This window comes from Camelus dromedarius, chromosome 12 (genome assembly GCF_036321535.1).
Source record: "Camelus dromedarius isolate mCamDro1 chromosome 12, mCamDro1.pat, whole genome shotgun sequence".
In the NCBI taxonomy this organism is placed as follows: Eukaryota; Metazoa; Chordata; class Mammalia; order Artiodactyla; family Camelidae; genus Camelus; species Camelus dromedarius.
Genome location: NC_087447.1, coordinates 63,803,380 through 63,830,038, shown reverse-complemented (window position 1 = coordinate 63,830,038; position 26,659 = coordinate 63,803,380). Strand labels below are relative to the sequence as shown.

At 45.5% G+C, this 26,659-nt stretch overlaps 1 protein-coding gene and 1 long non-coding RNA gene across 2 annotated transcripts; both read left to right on the top strand.

Moving 5' to 3' along the window:
- The first annotated feature begins 1,354 nt into the window (after positions 1 to 1,354).
- On the top strand, positions 1,355 to 8,361 carry LOC135322691 (uncharacterized). Its single transcript, XR_010383477.1, has 3 exons — positions 1,355 to 3,905; positions 5,233 to 5,383; positions 7,764 to 8,361. It is a non-coding gene; the product is annotated as an uncharacterized LOC135322691 (long non-coding RNA).
- Positions 8,362 to 13,623: 5,262 nt separating this feature from the next.
- On the top strand, positions 13,624 to 26,348 carry GPR83 (G protein-coupled receptor 83). Its single transcript, XM_010988900.3, has 4 exons — positions 13,624 to 14,003; positions 16,616 to 16,741; positions 20,288 to 20,421; positions 23,558 to 26,348. Exons 1-4 carry the CDS (start codon positions 13,641 to 13,643, stop codon positions 24,189 to 24,191), a joined length of 1,257 nt encoding a protein of 418 aa, XP_010987202.2. The 5' UTR covers positions 13,624 to 13,640; the 3' UTR covers positions 24,192 to 26,348.
- The last annotated feature ends 311 nt before the right edge of the window (positions 26,349 to 26,659 follow it).

Here is a 26,659-nt window from a genome sequence, read left to right as displayed (position 1 = left end):
TTACAGGGATTCATATTAAACAATGAGTAGTGAATATGGGCAACTCATTGACATAGTTCTTGTGAATATTGAGTAGTGAATGGTTTCCAGTTGGTCAAGATAAAATCTATAATAGATAATAGACTGAGAATGTGTGTCCACTAGGATTCTCAGGACTGATTCAGTTAAGTTTAACATGTCCATCAACTAAAAACCTATTAAATAGTAATTTCCCACAAGAGGTTTTTCTGTTTCCTGTTTTTCCCACCAATAACATTTATTAGTTTTTTTCCTGATTAAAAAAAACAAACACACACTCTAAGAAACCCAGAAACTACTAAACAGTACAAAGAAAAAATATATATAATTAATACATTTGTGAATTAATGTATTTGTGAATATAGCTGCTTTAGTCCTTTAAGATAAATTCTTAGATGTGAACTTCTTGGACATAAAGTGTGGTCACATTTTAAAGACTTGGTGAAAACTAACAAATTGCCCTGTTGAATGGCCAGAACACATGATTTTTTAGATGACAGACTGGTAATGCAAATAGCTAATAAACCTAGGACTTTATTAGTAATTAAATTAACCTTGCCATTTTTAACTATCAAAATAGAATTTTTTTCATTTATTTGATACTGAGTGCCAGCTGTGCATCGGACACTAATAAGCAAAAACCAAAAAAAAAAAACCCAAAAAAACCCTTAATAGACATGACCTCATGGGACATTTAGTCTAAAATAGATATACCATTTATTGAGCTCTGTTTGCCAGTACCGTCCTAAGCACTTTATAAACATTATTACGTCTAATCACCACAAAACCCTGTGGTAGGTATTTTTATGTATTGAATGAGGAAGCAGATGTTCAGAGATGAATCACAGAAGTCACATGACTGTAAGGGCTAAGGATAGAAGCCCAGCCCTGACTGACTCCATAGATCTCGCCATTAGCTTCTGGGTGAGGAGGATTGTTTCAGAATGCATTTCAAAAAATCAAACAAATTACTGGGTGTTGGTTAGGATGCAGTGAAAAAGTGCTCACATGTTGCTCGTGGGCGTGCAAATGGGTTTATCTTTTCTGCAAAGCAGTCTAGCAAAATTATCATAAGCTTTAACATAGTTTCTTCTTTACCTGGGATTCCATTTTGGGGATTCTACCCCAAGGAGAGAATCAGACATGATTCAAAGTCAAAGGTTTATGTACAGGCATACCTCAGAGAGACTGCAGGTTCAGTTACAGACCACCACAGTAAAATGAATGTCACAATAAAGTTAGTCACACAAATGTTTTTGGTTTCCTGGTGCATGTAAAAGTTATGTTTATACTGTATTGTGGTCTATTAAGTTATTTCTAGAAAAACAATGTACATTCCTTAATTTAAAAATACTCTATTGCTAAAAATATGCTAACCATCATCTGACTCTTCAATGAGTCGTTAATCTTTTTGGTGGAGAGTCTTGCCTCCGTGTTGGTGGTTGCTGACTGATCAGGGTGGTGGTTGCTGAAGGTCAGGGTGGTTGTGGCAATTTCTTAAAATAAGACAACAGTGAAATTTGCCTCACCGATTGACTCTTCCTTTCCTGAACAATTTCTCTGTAGTATGCAATGCTGTAAGCATTTAACCCACACAGAACTTCTTTCAAAATAAGAATCCATCTTTTCAAATCCTGCTGCTGCTTTATCAACTAAGCTGACTTAATATTCTAAACCCTTTGTTGTCACTTCAATAACCTTCACAGCATCTTTACCAGAAGTAGATTCCATCTCAAAACACTTTACTCATTTCAAAGAAGCAACTCCTCGTCCATTAAAGTTGTATCAGGACAGGAGGAGGTGGGTATGGCTCAGTGGTGGAGCACCTGCTCAGCATGCACGGGGTCCTGGGTTCGATCCCAGTACCTACATTTAAAAATAAATAATTACCTCCCCCACCAAAAAATAATTAATTAATTTTAAAAAATGTTTTTAAGTTGTATCAGGAGGTTGCAGCACTTGTCACATCTTCAGGCTCCACTTGCAGTTCTCTTGCTATTTCCACCACACCGGCAGTTACGTCTGCTCCTGATATCTTGAACCCCTCAAAGCCATTCATGAAGGCTGGAATCAGCTTCTTCCAAACTCCTGTTACTGAGATTTTGGCTTCTTCCCATGAATCATGAGTGTTGTTAATGGCATCTAGTATAGCGAATCCTTTCCAGAAGGTTTTCAACCGACTCTGCCCAGTCTCATCAGAGGAGTTACTGTCTATGACAGTTATAACCTTACAAAATGTATTTCTTAAGTGATAAGACTTGAAAGTCAAAATTACTCCTTGATCCATGGGCTACAGAATGGATGCTGTGTTAGCAGGCATGAAAACACTAATCTCTAGATCCACATTATATATATAAAATAGGTAAAGAACAAGGACCTACTTATAGCACAGGGAACTATATTAAGTTTCTTGTAATGAGCTATAATGGAAGAGAATGTGAAATACATATATATATAGATACATGTATATAGATATATATATATAACTGAATCACTTTGCTATACACCTGAAACTAACACTGTAAATCAACTGCATTTCAATAAAAAATAAGAATTTAAAAAAAACTAATTAAAAAGAAGCATAACCAATTTATGGGTATTTTTTTAAATTTATTTTTTTGGTGGAGGTACTGGGGATTGAAAGCAGGACCCTGTGCATTCCAGGCAGAAACTCTACCACTAGGCTATATCCTCACCCCAGTTTATGAGTAGCTTGTTAAAATTTCAGGATGAAAAGAATCTGAAACTTTTCTTTTGAGGTATTAATATTAAAATACACAAAATAAAGAATTTTATTTAAAAAGAACACTAATCTCATTTTATATCTTCATCAGAGCTCTTGGGTGACAAGGTACATTGTCCATGTGCAGTAATATTTTGAAAGTAATCTTTCTTTTTCTGAACCGTAGTTCTCCACAGTGGGCTAAAAAGAATCAGTAAACCGTATTATAAATGGATGTGCTGTCATCCAGGCTTTGTTGTTCCATTCCTAGAGCACAGGCAGTGTTGATTAAGCATAATTCTTACGGAGCCAAGGATTTTCAGAATGGTAAGTGAGTGCTGGCTTTAACTTAACAGCACCAGCTACATTAGCTCCTAACAAGAGAGCTTGTCCTTTGAAGCTTTGAAGCCAGGCATTGACTTCTCCTCCCTAGCTATGAAAGTCTCAGGTGGCATCTTCTTCCAGTAAGACAAGGCTGTTTCATTTACATTGAAAATCTGTTGTTTAGTGTAGCCGCCTTCATTAATTACCTTAGCAAGGTCTTCTGGGTAACTTGCTGCGGCTTGTATCAGCACTTACTGCTTTGTCTTGCACTCTTATGTTATGGAGATGGCTTCTTAGACCTCATAAACTGCTAGCTTCAGACTTGTCTTCTGCAGCTTCCTCCCCTCTCTCAACCTTCATAGGAGTAAAGAGAGTTAGGGCCTTGCTCTGGAGTAGGCTTTGGCTTAAGGGAATATTATGATTGGTTTGATCTAGCCAGACCACTAAGACTTTCTCCATATCAGCAATAAGGCTGCTTCACTTTCTTGTCATTCATGTGTTCACTAGACGAGCACTTCTAATTTCCTTCAAGAACCTTTCCCTTGCACTCACAGTGTGGCTAACTGGTGCAGCAGGCCTAGCTTTTGGCCTGTCTCAGCTTTCGACATGCCTTCCTCACTCAGCTTAATCATTTTTAGCTTTTGATTGAAAGATAAAGACATGTGACTCTTCCTTTCACTTGAACACTTAGAGGTCATTGTAGGGTTATTAATTGGCCTAATTTCAATATTGTTGTGTCTCAGAGAATAAGGAAGCCCGAGGAGAGGGCGAGAGCTGGGGAAGAGCTGGTCGATGGAGCAGTGAGAACACCCATTGTTATCAGTAAAGTTCACCATCTTATGTGAGTGTGGTTCACGGCACCCCAAAACAATTACAGCAGTAACATGAATGATCGCTGGTCACTGGTCACCGCAACACATGGCATAATGAAAAAGTTTGAAATGTGAGAATTACCAAAATGTGACTCAGAGATATGAAGTGAGCAGACCCTGTTGGGAAAATGGTGCCAACAGACTTGCTTAGCACAGGGTTGCCACACACCTTCAATATGTAAAAAACACAGTATCTGCAAAGTGCAGTAAAGCAAAGCACAATAAAACAAGGAATGCCTGTACAACTGATTGAATATTTGATAAAAAATTGAGTATACATGTATAATATACTCTACATATAGTATAAAATATACTCTAACATTATGTAATGTTATAGAATGTAGTACTATATAAACATAGTTTATATAAATTATTTATATAGAGTATATATGTATATATAATTATAAATTACTTAATATAGAATATATGTAATTATAAACTTTAATATAGCGTGTGTGTATACATATATATATATATAAAATTAAAATTTATTTAATATGTCACATTAATGACATAATGGTACAGTATCCAGAATTTGCTTCAAAATAATCTGGACCAGGGGAGAAGAGATGGATTGAAAATGGGTGACGTATATGTGCAAGTTTATTATACCATATTTCTATATAAAAAGCCTAAAAATATTTATATTAAAGATTCTATCAAGCATTATTTATTACAGTGAAAAATATGTTGTGATGTTCCATGAGACAAAACAGGCAGCCATTAAAAAGGATGTTTTTGAGAAAAATTTAGTAACATGGAAAATACTTTCGGCATAATGTAATCAGGACACAAAACTGACAAGTCTTCATTTCAATTATTGAAAAAAAATACAGAAAAAAAAAAAAAGGAAACCCACCAAAATGTTAATAACAGAATTGTGATGATTTTTATTTTCTTATTTATGTTCTTTTATATTATTTTACAAATACCATTTATATTCAGAAAAAAGCAGTAGTGAAAAGAAGAGAACAGTCCATCTTTAGCTGTGACAGGTCCCTTATTGTCACTGTCAGAGATGGGTCATTGGTCTGATGAGCCACCTGAACCAGTGTGACCTGGGGGGCAGTTTTTGGTTATATGTAAGGAGATTGTTGGAGAGGAAATGAAACTGTGGGCTCTGTAATTCATACCTTTTGCTTCTGCAGGACATAGCCAGTTGTGTTTATGGGAAAGGTTTCCATTGTCAAAAAGGGATGGTGACATTAACAGCTCTGCTTTATTTTTATGGGTATTTTGGAAATTTTTGTCTTAAAAAAACCCTCTTATTTATGTTTTCATATATACATTCATTAGTATTTAGGAAGAGCCTGCTCTGTGCCAGGCACCATGCGAGGCTTGGTTTAAAAGATGAAAAGAGCAGAATGGCTGCACGTAAGGAATTTCGGTCTAACGGGAGAGGCTGACGTAGACATCGTTACATTGGACAGAAAAGGCTGTAGCAGAGGTAAGTTCAGGATGACCCCGGCTAGAATCACCAGGTTTTCCAGAAGTCACATATTCCTAAGATCCTTCATTTAACATTTAAACTTCTAGATGTAATATAAATGGTATGGTCTTTTTCCTCGTACAGTTTAAATAGATTTTATTATTCTGCCCTTAATTTCAGGCTTTTATGATATCCTTAATGTGACTGTTTTGAAGAACCTAACTGGTTGGCCAGGATCTGACTTTTACATTCAGTGGCTCCATATTTTACTTCACTGCGTATAGTTTTTCCCTCTGAGAAGTATGATCATCATTTTTGCAACACCACAGTCTCCTCGGTTCCCTTGCCTGCAAGCTGAATTTGCAACTGTAATTGCTAGAATTTGTCTTTATCATAGCATGAACTTTATAAAATAGAAGTCAGTGTAAAATTAATATGAGAAAAGACGACTTTTTTTTTTTATTCTGACACTTAAAACCAATGGCCTCTGGTGGTAATTCAAAAAAAAGAAATCTTATTAAAGCATTTTTCAAAAGAGTATAAGATCAATGATAGCTATTGCTTACATCCTGTGAAAATGAGCTGCAGATCCAGTGATGCTTTCTAGAAATAGCTTTAACACAATTTTGATTTGGTATTACTGTAGGAAAAAAACTGCTAATTATCATTCCTCCTCTTATAAGATACAATATTAATCAAATGGCTTAAAATCATGCTTCATTATCTTCTTTCCGAGGATCTGATTTGAAACAAAGTGCACAGCAGAAATAAAAGAGAAGTAGGGAAAAAAAGCTCATGAGCAATTAAGAGCACATAACTAGAGCTGGTGCTAAGAAATATGAGTCAACCTGTAGGATTACAAACGGTCTCCTTGTAACATTAATTCCATGCCTCTAACCGATATCCTCTTCTCTTTGCCCCCTCGGAGATTTACTGAAGAAGCCCTCATTTTAAGTGGTTAACCAGCAACAGAACCAGAAAATACAAGGTGTTTTTGTTTGTTTGTTTGTTTGTTTTCAAAGAGGGTAGTTTTTTGGTTTTTTGGTTTTTTTAATGCAGGGACTGGAGATTGAACCCAGGACCTCATGCATGCTAAGCATGCGCTCTACTACTGAGCTATACCCTTCCCCACCCGCAGAGGGTAGATTTTACCTTGAGTTTAGAAGATGCAGTTTATAGCATTTTAAATGATTAAAATGTAGATGTGTCCCTGGATCCTACTAGACAGAAAAAGGAGTATTCGGAAAAATTAAGACTTGCATCCTGGATTGTCTGATTCCGGGTCCAAAGTGTCTACCACAGTCCTGCCCCTTTCCTCTCTCTGGGTCCTGTGCTTCGCTCTAGGAGGTAGCATTAGGAATAAGATCATTCTGGGTCTGGAAGAGCTGATGGTTTAATTGGAAAGATAGATAATTTGCAAATAGACTACCAGAAGGGAAGGGTGACATGAGAGAACAGACCACACGGTATGTGAGCAGTTTTAAATGAGAAGATTTGGGGACACTGACTCTGCTTATTCTGGGATTGTGGCAGGCCAGGGGGATCACTGAATCTTCACAGGAGAGATGACACTTGAGCTGGGTCTTGAAGAAGGAAGAGGAATTTTTCTGGCCCTGGGGTGGGAGAGGGGATGATTCTAGACAGAGAAACAGCGTCTTCAAATGTATAGCATCATGAAATTGGTGGACTGTGAGAAAACCCCAAGATGCTAACCATAGTGAACCGGTAAACAAAAAATGGAGCAAATATAAGAAAAATGAGGGAGGAGCAGGATAATGATGAGTTTAGTTTGGAGCTGGTTGACTTCTAAATGTGTTGGATTTTCCTGGTGGAAATGTCCAAACAATGTTGAATATATAATGTTGACCTGGCACGTTCAGCAGAGGTGGTGAGTAGAGGTACAATTCGGAGTGATTGGTGAGTGATGGTTCAACCAGGAGAGATGGCTGCGATCACCCAGGGGGACTTTTAATTCAAGATGGCACCCAGGATCACCAACACTTAACAAGTATTCCAGCAGTGATACAATCAGTGCAACCATTGATCTATGTCATGGGTTAAATGGGCTGTTGTGAGCTGGTCCAATACCTATGCCACCATTTATAAAACCGTGTGAAGGTACAGAGTGAGTTCAAGCAACTTACAAAACAAATTGGAGCCACAAACTGTGCGTTGCTTGTGTGCACTTCCCTTTACTTCTAAAATATACCATTTTACCCTATGCCTCCAGTGTATGGGAGCTTGGAAGCCAGTTCCTAGCATAACCCGCCCACACATTTTACATGTTTCTTGCATTTGAGACTGTCTTCAGCCATACTTTATATTTCAGGCCTACTTGGTTCATTTGTAGCTTAAATCAAATGACATCCAACTTTTTTTTTTTTTTTTTTTTTTTTAGATGACATCCAACCTTTGCCTTTGAAACAGACAAAGTGTGTGTGGCTGTCATGTGCTAGCACGGTGCTAAGTGCTCTTGCTTCCCCTCTACTGCTGTGACTGTCACCAGAGAAGGATGCTGGATGCGGTGACTTTTTAAACCAAGGAGGGCTTTTCAGGAAACAATACTGGTGTTAAATGAGCAACTGCTTGTGGTGCCAGGAATCTTGATGTGGGGAGGTTCTCAGAATCACTTTTCTAAGGCCTCTGTATGATGTTATTCTCTAATTCTTTGTCTAGTTTTTATTAAAAAATACTTGTGATTTGTTATTTTTCTAAGTCCATTCGAAAGAGTTAAACACGAAACCCTGCTTCCCAGTGTGTTGAACACATGTGACTATTATTAGAAAAATGGCATTCCTCTTTGGCATTGAAGGGGTTCAGAAGGAGCCTCCCTAAAACACACCTCTTGAGCATATGGGTTAGTTTGAGCTGAAGTCAATTAAGGTCCAAAAGACTCAGGAAGAGTTGTTGTTGTTCGTATGGTTGTTCTACCTCCCTCTTCACTGCCTTGAAGAATTTATATGGAGGGTCTGGTCCTAGAAGAGGGCTCTCACCAGAACCGACCGCAAAGAGTGGTGGCCACGTGAGGGAAGTTGCGAGGCGCCCAGCAGGGCCTATTTGTTCGAAGTCCTCTCTGTCCCATCGTCTCTGCATGACGTGGCAGACATTTGTTTAGCAGACATTGGCTCTTCCCGTCTTCCTGTGAATTGTCTTCCTTTACTTAGAAGCCCCAGACCCCCATCACCTTCCTCTCAGTTCAGAATGGCATCTCAGCCTCAACTACCTGATGGTCGGGGAGCCTCTCAGTGTCTCTGTTGGACTCCCGAACATATGCCATTCGATTTGTTTTTCTTTTATTAATCTGTCTTACATCAATTTAATCAATAGACCAACCAAAAGAACCTAGAAGGGTAGAAGAAATTCTTTCCTCTCGGACAGCACATACTGCCAATACACAGCCTCCTTGGTTTTATTCAGAAGGCACAAAAAAAGGAACTGCCTCATTCTGTCAGCTTTGTGTCTTCCCGAATCTCCTTAGTTGCAGCAGAACAGAACTGAGAAATGCCTCTGCAGAAGGAACGTCTTTCAGTAATTTAGTCTTAGTGCGAGGTGGCTGGGGGAAGTACCTGTTTCATTAAGCATTGGGTTGTTTCATCCGTTCAGGATAAGCAGGGGAGGGTGGTGCTGGGCTGGGAACTCAGGAGGCCCGGGCCTGGCTGGGCGGGAAGCTGAATGCCTGGGGAAGAAAAAGAGGAAGTGATTCTAGACTTTCCGTCAACCTGGATGTTGTGAGTGCCCTGACTCCTGCAGAGCACACCAGGCCAACTTCCAACTGCCAGCACCAGTATTTATTTGCCTGAGGGCCTTCTCTGGCCTCCGGAGCCCACTTCCGCTGCCTACTTGGCAGGCAGGAAGTATAGGAGAATTACCACACCGCTGGCAGCAGCCTTCAACCAGTGATAGACAGGAGGTGGTGTGTACATATCTCTGCTCCCTCGCCTGGCTCGGCCAGCTGACATGTATGCTCTATACTGGCTTCCATGGCAGGATTAAGCCCAGTCACCCACAGTGGTAGCTGGTCTGACAATACACTCTTTATCAGCCACCTTCCTTTCCTTTTCTCATTTTCCCACTTTCCCTGCTCGTGTTTGCTTTCATTTCCCCAATAAACCCTTGCCCTTAAAATTTTGTCTCAGGATTTATTTCTGTGGGAAGGTAAGAACTATAATATATCATGTCATCTTTCAGAAAGTTTCGGGCCCCAGGCGCAAATGCCCTCACCCCTACAAGGTGGGCATGGTGGGCAGGAAATCAAAGTGAAGGCATTAGGTGGTCCAGATGAGTGCGCCGTCACCGAGCACCAAGCAGCTTAGAAGACAGGGCTTGGAAGGACACTGCCTACCTTTGATTTCTGTCTCTGTGCTTGATGCTGACTAGCCCTCTTCCTACCATACGTTCTTTCTCAGCACTGGGCGCAATTCAATTAACCAGAGTTTGGTTTTCTAAATCACTATCATTTTCATGCCTTGCCTCCCTGAGATGCTGCCACGTCATCATTTGTGTCAGGGGCCCATCATCCAGAGGGAGCCTCCAGTCCCCCCAAGCTCTGGAGTTACATGTTCACAGGCAGTCTCTCAATTTCTTTCCTGTAGCTAAATATCTGTTATTTCATCTGCCTGGCACCCCTGTCCCTTTTCCTAGGATCAGTTACATAATCCCCTATTCCAACCACATGATTCTGTGAGACTCACTAGGTCCATAAGCAGAACTGAAGGACGTATGCTTGTCACCCTTTCCCACAGACATAGTTGCTTAGCGAGGTGATGAACTAGAGACAAGAGTGAACTCCTTTGAACTTGCTGATAAAATAATGGAGAAAGGCAGGCTAAAACTTTGAGAGGGGTTGAGGTCAAAGGAGGCTCTTCTGTGTTTTGTGTGTTTGTCTTCAAGCACACTGAGAACTTGCTAATCATCCTTGCTTCCTCCCTCTAGTCTCTGTCAACCCTGCTCCTCCCCTTGCCAGCACCTGGATCCAGGTCTCTGCTCTGCTCCTGGATCACTTGAATGGCCTCCAAACCTCTTGTCTCAAGCCCCGGCCCCTCTATTCTCCAGTTACTAGAGTGTTTTTTCCAAAATGCAAATCTGATCGACTTAACAGCTCCTCTGTGAATTCCCATTGCTCTCTGGAAATCTTTCCAGTCTTTATGAAGATTTCAAAACTGATAAGGCCCTTTTTATTTGGGCCTAGCTTTCCATCCCTCTCTCTCCTCTCATCTCTGCAGACCCAAAAATGTTGCCTACTATTTAATAAACAAAGACGGTCACCCACCATCAAGCCATCAGCCAGTGCAGGTGACCCAAGGAGATGGTGCACCCTGGGGGAAATTCAGGATGGAGAAAAACAGGATGCTGGCCCTAGATAGTTAAGATGCATGTCAAAGAAATAACTTTGATGAGCCCAGACTCTTGCATCTTCCCATAAATAGAAAAGCACTAAAATCATTAACTTGTTTTTGTGATTGGCACTAATTTTCTGATGTTTGACTACATGTGTGTTTTTTTTTTTTTTCCAACAAAAACTCCTATGTATCTGGCTCCTCCCTTACCTCTTTGGAGCGGTTCCTCAGTGCTATCTGAGAGGCTGTCTTCTGGGATATAGTCCTCAGTAAGGTCCCCAAATAAAACATAACTCACAACTTTTAGGTTGTGCACTTTCCTTCAATTGACTTCTCTTTGCAAAACACATTGTAGCTCTTTCCAGTCCTGCAGTAGTTGAATGAGTCAGACTTATGCTCGTCTCCATGTCTTCCCGGGTCCCACGGTTCCCTCCTTATGGAATACTCCACTTCTTCCCTCTGCCCCCTCCTCCATGACCTAACGTCTCTTGCTGGTCCCTTAGGACTGAGCTGAAGCGTCACGTCCTCTGGGAAGACTTCCCTAATTCCTTCCCGCCTAGATAAGTGCACCTTGTATTTTACTATGGTGACACTTATCAAGCCATTCTCTAATTGCTTATTAATAGGAGAGCCTGACCTGTGTCCCTGGAGCTCAAGCCGACGTGTAACTTTCCTGGAAAAGTTCCAAAGTGAGAGGTGGCTGAGATTCTCCTTATGGCCCAGTGAGATAAGAGGACTTAAAAAAAAACTTTTTTAAATTGAAGTGTAGTTGATTTACTATATTATGTAAGTTTCTAGTATACAGCATAGTGACTCAGGTATACATACATATATTCTTTTTCATTATAGGCTATTACAAGCTATTGACTATAGGGAACAGTAGGACCTTGTTGTTTATCTATTTTATATATAGTAGTTTGTATCTGCTAATCTCAAAATCCTAATTTATCCCTCTCCCCACCCCTTTCCTCTTTGGTAACCACAGGTTTGTTTTCTGTGTCTGTGCATCTATTTCTGTTTTGTAAACGAGTTCATTTGTGCCATTTTTTAAGATTCCACACATATAAGTGATATCATATAATATTTCTTTCTTATTCTGACTTACTTCACTTAGTATGAAGTCTCTAGGTCCATCCACATTGCTGCAAATAGCATTATTTCATTGTTTTTTGTGGCTGAGTAGTATTCCATTGTATATATACACCACATCTTCTTTATCCAGTCATCTGTCAATGGACATTTAGGTTGCTTCCATGTCTTGGCTATTGAAAATAGTGCTGCGATGAATACTCGGGTTCATCTATCTTTTTGAATAACGGTTTTCATCTTTTCCGGATATATACCCAGGAATGGGATTGCTGGATCATATGGTAACTCTGGTTTTCGATTTTTAAGAAATCTCCATACTGTTTCCATAGTGGCTGCACCAAATTACATTCCCATCAACAGTGTAGGGCAGGGTTCACTTTTCTCCACATCCTCTCCAGCATTTATTCTTTGTGGACTTTTTTAATGACGGCCTTTCTGACCAGTATGAGGTGATCCCTCATTATAAGTCTGATTTGCATTTCTGTGGTAACTAGTGATACTGAGCATCTGAAAAGAGGACTTTAGTGGGAGGGGTCTGTTCTTCAGGATTTGCGTGGGCCTTCAGGGCAGGCTTTCTCCTGAGCCAAGTGGACACCTCAGAAGGTACCTGGGCTTGAGTCCCCTGATGGAGGCTAGAGGGCGCTGCTCAGCAGGGTGCAGTGACAACAGAGAATCTACATGGCATCTGCCATTAGACGGGGTAAGAGAACAGTTACAAACAGTCAATGTGGTGGGAGATCCACACAGCAGTCTCTGAACACCCCACACGTAGGAAAAGGAAAGCTTTCCACCAAGGCCAGAAAAGTTACATAACTTGCTCAGGATTTCACAGCTACGACGTGACAAAGCTGGGATTTGACTCTGATTCCACTGGATCCCGTGGGGTGGATGGCCCGGCAGGGGTGACTGGAAGAGACTTCACAGGGGGACTGAAAAAAACCGGAGAGCAAGATACCAAGATTTCCTGGAGAAGCAAAAAACAACATGGGCGATATCCCTGACAGGTACGGCTTCAAAAACTCCCACGGCAGGAAACTCAGTTACCAAGAAGTGGGCACAGAGCTACTTATCCTTTGATTCTTGGAACCTGTCGGGAGAACTGTTTTGAAGCGTTTCCTTGAAAAACAAAGCGTCTTACATTCTTAGTGAATGGAAGGAAATAAAACGTGGCAAGGCCCCCGCACGTCTTAAGTCTGGTCACTGAAGGCGCTTGGAGAAAGCCTACATCGCTTTCATCATTCACCTTGTACTGGAACCGCCGGGACCGTGATCCACCTCAACCTGAAACCTGCCAGGGCTGACGCTCAGACGGGACAAGGGTGTCCCTGCGCGGAATAGGGGGCTGCCTGGAGCCGGCGGCCCCAGTTCGTGCGGTGCGCCCCAAGTCCCCAGCCGCCCCCAGGCGCCTGCCGCCCGCTCCCTTTCCGATGGCGAGGCGTAAGCAGAAAGCACGCGGATGACTGTGCGTTAGGGAAACAGCCCTGACTCCTGGCCGGAGTTTTATTTCTAGAGCGGGAGCGGGCTGGGGCCGGGGGGGGTGGGGGAGGCTTGCGGAGCTGGAGCGCGTCACGGTCGCCGGGAGAGACGCCGCGCCGCCGGATAGGCAGAGGCGCTCGCTCGCCCGCAGCCGTGGGGGCGCCGCAGAGACACAAAAGTGCGGCCCGCGGCCCCGAGCACGCCGATCGCGGGCAGGAGACCGGTGGGCACTGGCGCCAGCCAGGCCCTGAGGGGCCCGTGGTCTTGGCGCGCCCAGCCCCGCGCGCTCCTCTCCCGGCGCCCGAGCGCACGCGCGCCGCCCGGCGGGACGTCCCTCCCGCCCGCCCCGTCCCGGGCGCGGAGGCTCCTGCAAAATGGTCCCTCGCTGGGTGCTGCTCTGCCTCCTCCCCGTGGTGCGAGCCGCGGACGAGCAGAGCCCGGAGGCGGCCCTGGCCGGACCCAACGCCTCGCACTTCTTCTGGAACAACTACACCTTCTCCGACTGGCAGAACTTCGTGGGCCGGAGGCGCTACGGGGCCGAGTCCCAGAACCCCACGGTGAAGGCCCTGCTCATCGTGGCTTACTCCTTCATCATCATCTTCTCGCTCTTTGGCAACGTCCTGGTCTGTCATGTCATCTTCAAGAACCAGCGGATGCACTCGGCCACCAGTCTCTTCATCGTCAACCTGGCCGTCGCCGACATCATGATTACGCTCCTCAACACCCCCTTCACTTTGGTGAGACCGAGGGCTGGGGAGGCGCTGGGCTCTCTCCCACCTCTGGCATCGTCTCTCTCCCTGTCTCGCTGTCATTCTATTTGTGTCTGCCTCTCTGTCTTTGCCTCTCTGGGTCCCTCTCCCTCTCCCATCCCGATTTCACTCATTTCTCTGTCTCCCTCTTCTGCTTGATTTCCTGTCTTTATCTGTCTTAGTCTCTTCTCTGTCTTGTCCTCTCATTTCTCATTTCATTTCTTATCTCTCATCAGTCTCCTGTGTTCTGTCTCTTAGTCTGCCACTGTCTGTCTCTCGCATTCTGTTTGTCTTTCTGCCTGTTAGTCGGCTGGGAGCCTTTCTCCCTCTCTCCTCTCTCTCTGTCTTCCTCTTTTTTTCCTATCTGTGGCTCTCTCTTGGTTCCTCTGTTTGTCTGTCTCTGTCTCTCTTCACCTTTCTCTCTGACTCTCCTTGTCTGTCTCTCTGTGGTTTTGTCTTTCTGCTCTCTGAATCTCTCTCTGACACTGTGTCTGTCTGTCTCTGTTTCATTACCTCCTAAGTCAGAGCTTCCGCAGCTCATGGCATTGGGGTCAGTGATTCAAGTGCCTTCAGCCAGCTGTGGATAAATGACCATTTCCTGTTCAGTATCACTGATCTTGAGCCTGCCTGCTGATGGAGCAGTAAACCAGAGCCCCTTGAAATACCAGCTTAGATTGTTAAGTCATCCCCCCTCCAGAAGTGCAGCTCATTAAATGTGCCCCCTCCTCAGGATGCTGCTTTGCACCAAGCTGAAATACCAAACAGTTGCTAGTTGTTAGTGGAACCTTGAGTGCATTTTCCTAGACCACTTATTTAAATTGCATTTCTCGTCTATGGTTTGACAGTGAGGCTGTGTATGGAGTCTGTGCTGTGGAAGAGATGAGGGTGAGGTGGGCTTGGGCCCCAGGGCTGGGGCAGCCTGGGGGCATTTGCAGATGGGTGGTAGGTGAGCCCACCCCCTCCTCACCCCCTTCCCTGGCTGCTGGGCATTAACGGTGCCAGTTCTGTCCCTCCGTGACTTGGGAGTGTGGTGCTCATGGTTGACTGAGACTGAGGGCTGTGACCAAGCAATCATCCTGACAGTTCTACCTCGTATTTCTGAGTTACGTCTTTTCCAATTTATGCAATAACCTTGAGTTATTACCAAACCGTATCTGTTTATATCTCTTTCTATCTCTTTCTCTTTCTCTCTTTCTTACACACACACACACACACACACACACTCAACCAGAAATAACAGACAAGCAAAAAGAAGAGAGTAAACTACAAGCTTATCCACCTATGTGAACATCCTCCGGAACCTTACATTTGAAAACTATGTTCTCTCTCTGGTCCTCACTTATGAAAACGTTACTCACATTTGGCAGATGAGGAAACTCAGGCAAAGAGAGGTTCAATCCCATGTCCAAGGTCGCTTGGCTAGTAATTGTCAGAGCCAGGATAAGAATGACTTCCCCTGACTCAAGTGCAGCCAGAGTTCTGTCCACTAAGCCACTCAACTGGGCACTAGGGGGCGGGGCACTCTTGGACCTTGTTAAGCTTCTGCTACTCCAAACCAGGGACTTTTTCTGCTCTCCTTCCCACCTACATCTAACAGATTCCTGGCCACTCAGGATTCTCTGAGCATTAGCTAAGGACAAAGGGACTCCCAAATACCACACCCCTCCCCGCCACACACACATACACACACTCTCTCTCTGCTGCCTTGAAAGCACAGGAGAGTGTATCTCTGGCTCCTCTTGTCTCCCCACTGGTGTCTTTATTTTATTTTTATTGGCATGTAATTGATCTACAATGTTAGTTTCAGGTGTACAGCAAAGTGACTCAGTTTTTATATGTATACATATATACACAGATACGTAAATACAGATATATAGGGAGATGGATATGTATCTGCCACACGCCCTGGGAGCCTGTCTTCTCCCCCCACCCACACCCCCGGCCCCTGCTCCCACCACTGCAGGCCCTGGGTCTCCTTCTCAGACAGTGCGTTGCCAGGCCTGTTTGGCCAACATTCCAGAGCTCAGCCCACGCTCTATGTTGTGACTTTTCAGACGTGTCTCCCCCAGCAGTCTGAACTCAGATGAGCTAAGAAGGAATTTTATTATTACCAGAAAAATAGCTACTAGTTATTTCTAATCATATCTTTCTAGCAATCTGTCAGACACTGCGTTCCATGCTTTCATGCTTTGTAGACTTTTAAAAAAAATTAACTTTACAGTAAGATACAAGGTAGAGACTTTTAAGCCTTTTTTTTTTTTTTTTTTTTTTTTTTTTTTTTGCAAATGAGGAAACTGAGGTTCAGAGAGGTTACCTTGCCCAGGGTCACACAGCTAGAAAAGACTAGAGGTGGGAAGTTTAATTCCGGAGCCCATGCTTTTCCCATGTTCTCCGGGCACCTGGTTAGGATTGGTTGAATTGAATGATGGAGGGTGAACTGTGTGGGAGAAAAGCACGTGTGACCCACAGTCCAGCAGTGAGAGTGGAAGGAAGAGAGGCTGGGGTGGGGGCCTCCTGTGGGGTACTCGGCAGAGACCACAGGAGGCGGGTGGCAGGGTCCAGGCCTACCTGTCTCCTGAGCTCTGCGGGCTGGTCTGCAGGTCCGCTTCGTGAATAGCACATGGGTGTTCGGGAAAGGCATGTGCCACATCAGCCGCTTTGCCCAGTACTGCTCCCTGCACGTCTCAGCCCTGACGCTGACGGCCATCGCCGTGGACCGCCACCAGGTGAGGATTCATCCCCGGCACCCTGTCCTACCCTCTCTGGTTTTGATTTCCAAGGGCTCAAGACCATGCTTTAGTCCATTTTTTCAGTGAGTTTATTTGTCTTCTTAGTGACTTCTGTGAGCATTAAATTAGGCCTACGATGCCCTCTGAGCTGGGACTGCAAAAAATTATGTCCCGTTTGTTGTTCTGCTTCCTGGCATTTTGTGTGTCAGAAATGAATGGGCTTGTTTTGGGGGGTGAAAAGCAAATCTAGAAAGTCACAGATGAAAAGAGCCAGGTCAGAGGCAGGGAGATGGATAGCCCCAGGCCCAGACTGTCGAGGAGGTAGACAAACTGGGGGGCAGGCGGCAGGTCCTGCTGACTGACCTGCCCCATCACACACATGTGGGTGGATATAGTGAAGGAAGCTGAAGGGGACCTGAGGGTCCCCATCCTGGAGGAGCGTGGCTCCACGTAGGTGCCTCACTCATGCCGACTCAGTGAACCATTGTTTTTTTTTTTAATTGAAGTTTAATTGATTTACAGTTTTGTGTTAGTTTCTGATGTACAGCATAGTGATTCAGTTATACATATATATATATATATTCTTTCTCATATTCTCTTTCCTTATAGGTTATTACAAGCTGCTGAATATAGTTCCCTGTGCTCTACAGCAGGACCTTGTTGTTTATCTATTTTATCCATAGTAGTTTATATCTGCTAATTCCAAGCTCCCAATTTATCCCTCCCTCCCCCACCCCTTTCCGCTTCGGTAACCATAAGTTTGTTTTCTATGCCTGTGAGTCTCTTTCTGTTTTATAAATAAGTTCATTTGTGTCATTTTTTTAGATTCCACATATAAGTGGTACCATATGATATTTGTCTTTCTCTGTTCGACTTACTTCACTTAGTGTGATTATTTTGAGGTGCATGCATGTTGCAGCAAATGGCATTATTTCATTCTTTTTTATGGCTGAGTAGTATTTTATATATTTATATTTATATTTATATTTATATTTATATATATATCTCACATCTTCTTTATCCATTCAACTGTCAGTGGACATTTAGGCTGTTTCCATGTCTTGGCTATTGTAAATAGTGATGCTATGAACATTGGGGTGCATGTAACATTTCAAATTGGAGTTTCCTCCAACTATATGCCCAAGAATAGGATTGCTGGATCATATAGTAAGTCTATTTTTAGTTTTTTAAGGACTCTCCATACTGTTTTTTATAGTGGCTGCACCAAATTACATTCCTACCAACAGTGTAGGAGGGTTCCCTTTTCTCCACACCCTCTCCAGCATTTTTCCTTTGTGGACTTTTTTAATGATGGCCTTTCTGACTGGTGTGAAGTGATACCTTATTGTAGTTTTGATTTGCATTTCTCCGATAATTGGCAACACTGAGCATCTTTTCATGTGCCTATCGGTCAGTGAACTACTGTTGTCTACTTAGGTCTATGCTGAGTCAAGGAGTGCAGGCTCAGGAAAGTGCATCCTTGGTGATTGATGAAGCTAGAAGTAGGGCTGAGGTCTGTCTGGCTCCAGGCTCACACTCGGATCATTAGACCACCCTGCTATGAGAAGACACAAGGACACCTACGAGGCCAACATCATAAGGGCCATTGGGACAGAGAGAGAGAGCATTGATTCTGAGTAGCTCCAAGAAGCACAACAAAGACCAAGGGATGGGAAGCTTCTGAGATACAGACTCAAAGATGCAGCTCAATGTGCTGAGGCGTTTTCTAACAGAAGTGTCTGAAGATGGATGCAGCCGCCTGGGGAGGTGGTGGCTTCATGTCACCAGCCATACTTAAGCAAGGTCTGGATGATCACTTGATGAGGGATTTTAGAGGAGGTTCATGGATCTAATGGGGACTAGACTTGGCAAACTTTGCGATCTCTTTATCCCTGAAATGCCTGCTTTCTGGCTCTTACGTTAAGATGCTTTGGTGCAAAGTGTGAAAAGGTTGCATACAAATATTTCCTGCCTTTTCTTAACCTTCTCCCCTAATTCAACAAGAGGGGCTCTGGATCACCTTTCCCTGGACTATGCCCACCCCATGTAACACAGCAACCTGAGGGTTGACCCTTGGGCCAAAGGTGGGTCTGAGGAACAGGGGGTTAAGTCTCACCCACATTGCCCACATGTCATTGGCCCTGTTCCAGAGCCAGTGGGGTCTTTGAGTGTCTGAGGCTTCTGATGCAGGCTTCCACTCCCTTCATCAGCCCAAACAAGGAAGGGGAGTGAGGGGCAAAGATGGCAAAGTCAAGGATGGAGATGTGCGGGGCAGCTTCTAAAGCCTAGTCTATTCCTCCCATAAATTTTTTTTAAAAATTGGCAGAAAACTTTGGGAGGACACAGCCAGAATGTGCAGTGTGTCCTGGGCAGCATCCTGAGGCAGTGGGAGCCCTTTATGATCCTGGACTCACCTATCCCCAAATGCCTTTTCCAAGAAATGATTCTAATCTTGCAACCTAAGTGTCCATCAATGGATGACTAGTTAAAGGAGATGTGGTGTACGTATACGATGGAATACTACTCAGCCATAAAAAGGAACGAAAATTTTGCCATTTGCAGCAACATGGATGGACTTAGAGGGCATTATGCTAAGTGAAATAAGCCGGATAGAGAAAGACGAATACTGTATAATATCACTCATATGCGGAATCTAAAAAATACAACACACTAGTGAATATAACAACAAAAAAAAGCAGACTCGCGGATATAGAGAGCAAACTAGCGGTTACCAGTCGGGAAAGGGAAGTGGGGAGGGGCAAGATAGACGTAGGGGAGTAAGAGATACAAACTATTAGGTGGAAAATAAGCTACCAGGAAATACTGTACAACACGAGGAGTATAGCCAGTATTTTATAATAACTGTAAGTGGAGTGTAACCTTTAAAAATTGTGAATCACACTATATTATACACCTGTAATGTATATATTATACAACAACTATACTTCAATTTAAAAAAAGAAATAATGATTCTAATCTTAAAATGAGAAGGCTGTTGAATTCCCAAGTCTTCATTTAAAACTTTTAGGAGACTTGAATATGCATACAAGTAGCAATCAATTCCAAGACACTTTTCAGCCTCAAGTCTCTCTTTTCAGCCTCAAGTCTCTCACACTGGCTTTATTACGTATGGGGCTGGGAAAGCTGGGCCCCACGGCAGTTTTAGAAATGACTTTCAGAAAGAGTGTGGTGAACCCCCAAATAAAGGTCAGTGCAGCTTCCCGTCATAAATGGTCCATGTGTGTCACCCTCAGACCCCTCAGATCCCTTTGTAACCTAAGGGGTCTAGAATGATGGGGAGACAGGCTCAGCTCCAGAGGTGGGGGCTGACAGCGGCTGTTTCTCTGCCAGTCTTGCTGTGGGTGTCCTGCAAACAGACCTCCTCCTTCACTCCTTCCCTGTCCTCTCAGTAATGAAGTGAGGGGCGCTTGACTTTATAAATAGGACCTACCTGCCTCATTGTGACAAGTGAGTTGCACTGCCTGGATTTCTCATTTACCACACCGTCTTCAGCCAGTCATGCCCAGTTTGCTTATCTTCCAGGTCATCATGCATCCATTAAAGCCCCGGATCTCGATCACAAAAGGCGTCATCTACATCGCTGTCATCTGGACCATGGCTACGATCTTTTCGCTCCCACACGCTATCTACCAGAAATTATTTACCTTCAAGTACAGGTGAGATGAACGAACAGGGAGCAATCTGGGGACTCGGAAGACCTCGACAGACAGAAATCTGAGCCCCCTGCCTCAGTCTCAGAGTTACCGGTGTCTGCTGCCCCGAGCCGTTCGCTCTGCCTCCCTCCGGTCCTGTTGCTTCCAGGCCCGTGTCTGTCCTCTGCCGTTTTTCTGCCTTTTCTCACCTTTTCTTCTCAACACTTTTAGCTCCCTCCTTATTCTCTGTCCAGTGTGTCTGCGACGTCAAGGCAGTAGCAATCAGCTTCTGCCACTGGGGACATGCACTCACCCCAACTGAGACTCAGGATCACCCAGGCTCCCTCTAAGATGGTGATGTTAAATTCTCTCGCACAAGGTGCAAACAACGTGTGTGTATCTAAGTGTCTCGGGGAGGAAGTCGTACCTCCCCCTCCCTCCCCGTTATCACCGGCTTTGTCTTATGCTCTCAGAATGAGCGTTTCTTGCAGAGCACTTCTTTCTGATTTTGCCGTCTCGGTGTCCCTAGCGTCTAAATTACTGTCCCCATATAATGAGCTCTCAGTACATATTTAGTGAGTGAATGAATGAGCTTAGAGTGATTTTCACCAATTCATTGTCGTTTTAGCTGAGGTTCCTTAGAAACAGATCCTGAGATAAAGGAAGGTACACGTGCCTGTGATTTGTGCTCCCGGGGGTATAATGGGTAAGGGAGTGAGTGGAGGAGCAGGACGGCAAATGGGGTGTGGTTTGCAGGCGGAGCTCTGGGGCAAACCGGCACAGCGTTTGCCCGCTTTGAGGCAAGGGAGCTGGCCTTTCATATTCCAGGCCTCCCTGGGGAAAGGGGAAACCCCTGGCCACTTCTGGCTCTCAGTGGCTCAGTGGGGAGTATCTTCAGGGGCCTTAGGGGAGCCCTAGGTCCCTGGAAGATCATGGGTGCTGGTTGTTTCTTGTAGGGAGGGCAGGAGCTGGGGGCCCGGTGCTCCAGACCAGTGAAGAGGATGTGGAGGGAGCACTGCCGGCGTGTCCCACAGTCCCACGTGCTGCCCCGCCTGAAACATGCACTTCCACTCCTGTAACTTACGCAGGGTCAGGAGAGCAAGCTCTGAAGGTCGGTTTCAACTAATCCCCAAATTCTAGGCTATTGGAATGAATCCCATACCCAAACCCCTCAGCACTCAGACTCCCCATCTGCCTTCACATGTGCAAGGCGATTTCTTTTTTCTGCTAACAAAGCAAAGAGACTTTTCTTTTTTTCACTAGTGATGGCCACCGGCACACGTACAAGAGCAACAACCTACGTGGTATGATGAGAAAGTAGCAGTTTTGAGTTGCTGCTGAGAGATTTCACAGTATGAAAACCCTGCTCACACCCAGTGTCTGGACATTTAGATAAGGACCCGAGCTTAGGATTCCTGCCACAAGTTCCTGCCATGCTTTCCCCGGCACCTTTTTTTTTTTTTTTTTCAATTGAAGTACAGTCAATTACAGCACCTTTTAATTATTATCTTTCCAAATATTTTCTCAGGCCCTTTTTCTCTCTCTCCTCCCTCTGGAACCCCTATAATGCAAATGTTAGTGGTTTGATGCTGGCCCAGAAGTCTCTTAAACTGTCCTCATTTATTTTCATTCTCCTCTTTTTTCTGTTCAGCACTACTCTGTCTTCCAGCTCACTGATCCGTTCTTCTGCCTCATTTATCCAACTCTTGATTCCTTCCAGTATATTTTTCATTTCAGTTACTGGAGTCTTCATCTCCAGTTGTTCTTTATATTTTCTAACTCTTTGTTAAAAACGTCTCATTTCTCTCTCTGCACAGCCATTCTTCTCCCGAGTTCTTGGGTCATCTTCACGATTGTTACTCTGAGCGATTTCTCAGGTAGATCGCCTGTCTCCACATCACTGAGCTCTCCTGGGGTTGTAGCTTGTTCCTTTGTCTGGAACGTGTTCCTCTGCTACCTCGTTTTGTCTAAATTTCTGTTTGTATTTTTACTATGTGGTGGGTTAGTTACATGCTTCTTGGCCTTGGAGAAGTGGCCCTAGTAGGGGACATTCTGTGTCCCAGCCGTGCACTGCTCTTGTCACCCCGGGCCGGGCCGGGAGCCGGCTGGTCCCAGGTTAGGGGTCTGGCCTGCGTTTGCAGATTTGGTTCCACAGGCTGGGGGGTGGTAGTTTTCTTGCTTCTGGTGGCTGCCCCCTGGTGGGTGAGGCTGGTCTAGAGGGTGGTGCAGGTTTCCTGGTGGGAGGGGCCGGTGCCCGCCCACGGGTGGGTGGAGCTGGGTTCCTGGGTACCTTTTAAAGTAACCACTCAGAGCCGAGCCTGTGAAAAATGAGTGATCTCCGCCCCAGCCACCTTATTAGTAGCAGGTGCTTGTGACCCTGCTCACCTGTGACCTGGGAGGGAGGACCGCCCTTCTCCCGGCTCACGCACCCCCATTCTGGGATCTGTAAGTAATACATCTTGTGACTTGACGTCCTTTGTGCAAGGATATTGAAACTGACTTTAATCAAAATGGCCCCAGGGTTTTTACTTCCCCAAGGTGGGAGCTCGGGTGCTGGGGGAGCTCCCTGCCACCCCGTGAGTGGCTCATTATTCAGCAAGACAGAATCTGTATATTCTTGACACACCCTCTCTGGATCTTCCAATACACAGGGATGTCCCTAAAAAGCTTGAAGAGGATTGGGTACGTCCTGTAGGAAATAAGTACTTTTTGTCTGAGTGGCTGAAGGTGTATGAGTTCAGCCATTGTCACTCACATTCTCAAGACCCATCCTTTCTATTTACTCCCCTCTGGAATGGGAATGGATGGTACAAAGGGAAATCCCAAGATTTCCTGAATACATTGTGTTCCCGGAGGAGTTAGTTCTAAGACTGGCAACACCATGTTGCATTCATTCACTGAGCAAATGTTTGTTTACTGGCTCTCTTTCCTGGTCTAGGAATAATACAAAGTTAAGAGGACCCAGAGTGATCTAGACATGTTTCTTATCTATATAGCACTCCCAGCCTAGTGGGAGAGCTAGGAAATTAGTCTGCAGCGTCAAACGTGCTACGACAGATGTCCCAGGAGCCCAGTGCTTCTGGGCATGAGGCCTTTCCCCGCTGACTGCACACCCGCCTTCTCTCTCCCCTTCTCCCTTCCCCACCCCGCCCCGCCCCAGTGAGGACGTTGTCCGCTCCCTGTGCCTGCCAGACTTCCCCGAGCCGGCCGACCTCTTCTGGAAGTACCTGGACTTGGCCACCTTCATCCTGCTGTACATCCTACCCCTCCTCGTCATCTCCGTGGCCTACGCCCGTGTGGCCAAGAAGCTGTGGCTGTGCAACACCATCGGCGACGTGACCACGGAGCAGTACCTGGCCCTGCGGCGCAAGAAGAAGAAGACCATCAAGATGCTGATGCTGGTGGTGGTCCTCTTCGCCCTCTGCTGGTTCCCCCTCAACTGCTACGTCCTCCTCCTGTCCAGCAAGGTCATCCGCACCAGCAACGCCCTCTACTTCGCCTTCCACTGGTTCGCCATGAGTAGCACGTGCTACAACCCGTTCATCTACTGCTGGCTGAACGAGAGCTTCAGGGTCGAGCTGAAGGCGTTACTGAGCATGTGCCGAAGGCCGCCCAAGCCCCAGGAGGCGCAGCCGCCCTCCCCCGCCCCTTCCTTCAGGGTGGCCTTCAGGGTGGCTTGGACGGAGAAGGGCAGTGGCCGCAGGGCTCCACTAGCCAACGCCCTGCCCTCCTCCCAACTCCAGTCTGGGAAGACAGACCTGTCGTCTGTGGAGCCCATTGTGGCAGTGAGTTAGAGGAGGAGGTGACGGCTGGGGGCTCTGTCTCCAGCCTGAGGACAGAGCCTGGAAAAGAGCCTGCCTCACACAGGAGCTTCACAGTGCCGACAGCAAATTCCTGCAGAAGCCGGAGGACTCTTGAGTTCCTGGCGACTCTGCCCAGCCTCCTAACCCCATTTGATGTGAAGAGTTCAAGGCAGCCACCAGCTAGACACGCGTTTATCAAATGCTGGTTCCCTGAGCTGGGGACCCAGGACAGCTTCCGCCCAGGTCAGGGCTAAGTCAGTCAACTGCCTCCCACTGTCAGGCAGCTGCCTTCCAGCCGTCCCTGCCGCTGAGCTCCCGTGTAGGACCCCTGAGTCAGACTTGGGTGTGTCTGACCCAGATGCACAGCTCTGCTCGAGAAAGGGTCACCAGCCAGTGAAAGGCTAGCAAGCCAGAGCCGGCGTGGAGGTCTGTATGCCTCGCCTCCTGATGTCGTTAGAGCAGGACGCATCCAGGTCTGTGGCGCCTGCCTGGGAAATGACAAGAAAGGACCGATTGGGTTCCTTAAAACAAAGAGGAATGACTGAGTTTCCTTAAAGCAAAGAAAAACGATGATTGAAACTTGGAAACAGCGAGAAAAGCACAAAGGAGGAAATAACAATCACCTCCTTCTCCCCCAGCTTGTGATAAGTTCTGTCAAAATGCTGATAGATTTGCAGCATTTCCTTGTGTGTGTGTGTGCGTGCACGTGTGTGTGTGTGCGTGCACGCGTGTGTGTGTCTGATTCTCTGAATTACGCTTTTCCATTTAGAGATTAGCAGGAAACAGGCATAGCCAAGAACTCCTGACTCCCTTCCCAGGAATAGTGCCCATAGGAAGGGTTGGAAGATGAGGTGGGGGAGGAGCCCAAGGAGAAGTCTGTCCCAGAGCAGACAGACCGCCCTCGTCCTCAGCCGGTCATGGGAAGGGCCTGGCTGAAGGGCCTCTCCTTGGATGGTGGTGATTTTGAGGAACCAGGGAACGAAACTCACCCAGGATGCGTAATTCCTTCTCTTCTGCGATCACCCCAAACAAGAATTGGTAAAATGCCGCCCTGCTTTTGCAGGAGATGAGGGCGCTGGCTTTCCAACATGCTGGAAATAATTGTTATTAGACACCTCATCCTCCCAAGCTGTCTAGACAAGCCATGTCTCCTCCGTGTTGTCTGAATGATCAGACTTCTTCATGCCACTTCCCACAAGATGTCTTGCTGTCAACATCGCCCTGGCAGCTCACGTGTCACTTACAAAGACGGGCATTGTGATGGTCCTTAATGACTCAACTTGCCAGAGGGATCTCATTCCAAAGACTATGAATGTTTTCATCACCTTCCATCTGGTCCTGAGTGACTCAGCGTGTCACCCAGGAGAGACACAGCCGGCCCAAGAGCGCATCATTCACCAGCCCTGAACAACTGCCGCGCTCATGCTGGTTTGGGCTTTCTTTCCAGCACCAGCTACATCCTGAAAGCAAAGCATGGCTCTGGGTCTGAGTGGAAGACTGAGGCCCCACAAGGGGCTTGCCCAAGGTTCACTTAGATCTCTTGAATTTTCATTGAACCTGAACTTGGGTCATATCACCTGCTTCCCTGTAACCAACCATGGGGGGTTCATTGTACTCTTCTCTCTCTGTACAAGGATGTTGGAACATTTTCAAAATAGAAAGTTTGAAAGATCATCTTCTGAACAGTGGGTAAAAAAAGTGACTTTCAAGGGGGGCAGAGGGAGACTTTTAAGCCCAGAGGGATCCCCACCTGGGTTTTTCAGGTTAAATAGCTCCCAGGCCTGTGCCTTGTCTCTTAAATGCTGCCGTGGAAATTCTTTGAAGCAGAAAGAGAACAGGTGGCCAGGCTACAGAAAGTTTGTCTGGCTCGAAAAGCACTTTGCTTTGCTTTGTTTTCCACTGGGGGCATCTGGAAATTCTGCCAAATCACGGAGAAGGCCGTCCTCTGGCAGAAGCCCCCTGCTGGCCCTCTGGTCCGGGTCTCCCATCAGTTTCCTGTCTGCCCCCTCCCCCTGCCCCCTGTGTGCCCCAGAGCAAAACGTGATTTGTGTTTGTGGGTGTGAAATGTGTACAACTTGAGTCTTTCCCCTGTGCTGTCACGGGGACTTTATTGTAAATTGCTCCAGTCTCAATAAACTACATTTTGGGTGCGTGGGCTGGGCTTCCTGACCCTGTGATTAGGCCACAGGTGGTAACCTTTTATTTTTTTGTTTTGAGGGCGAGGTAATTAGGTTTATTTATTTATTTTAACGAAGAGTCCTGGGGATTGAACCCAGGACCTCACGCAGGCTAAGCACGCACTCTACCACTCCGCTCTGCCTTCCCCTGATGGTGACCTTTAATGTGGGATCCACATGGGTTAGTCGGAGAGAGCCAGGACACCTCTGCCCTGACCCCCGTCGTTTACGGGGCAAGCACAACACCAAGAGGGTAAACTGCCGGTTGAAACACCTCTGGTC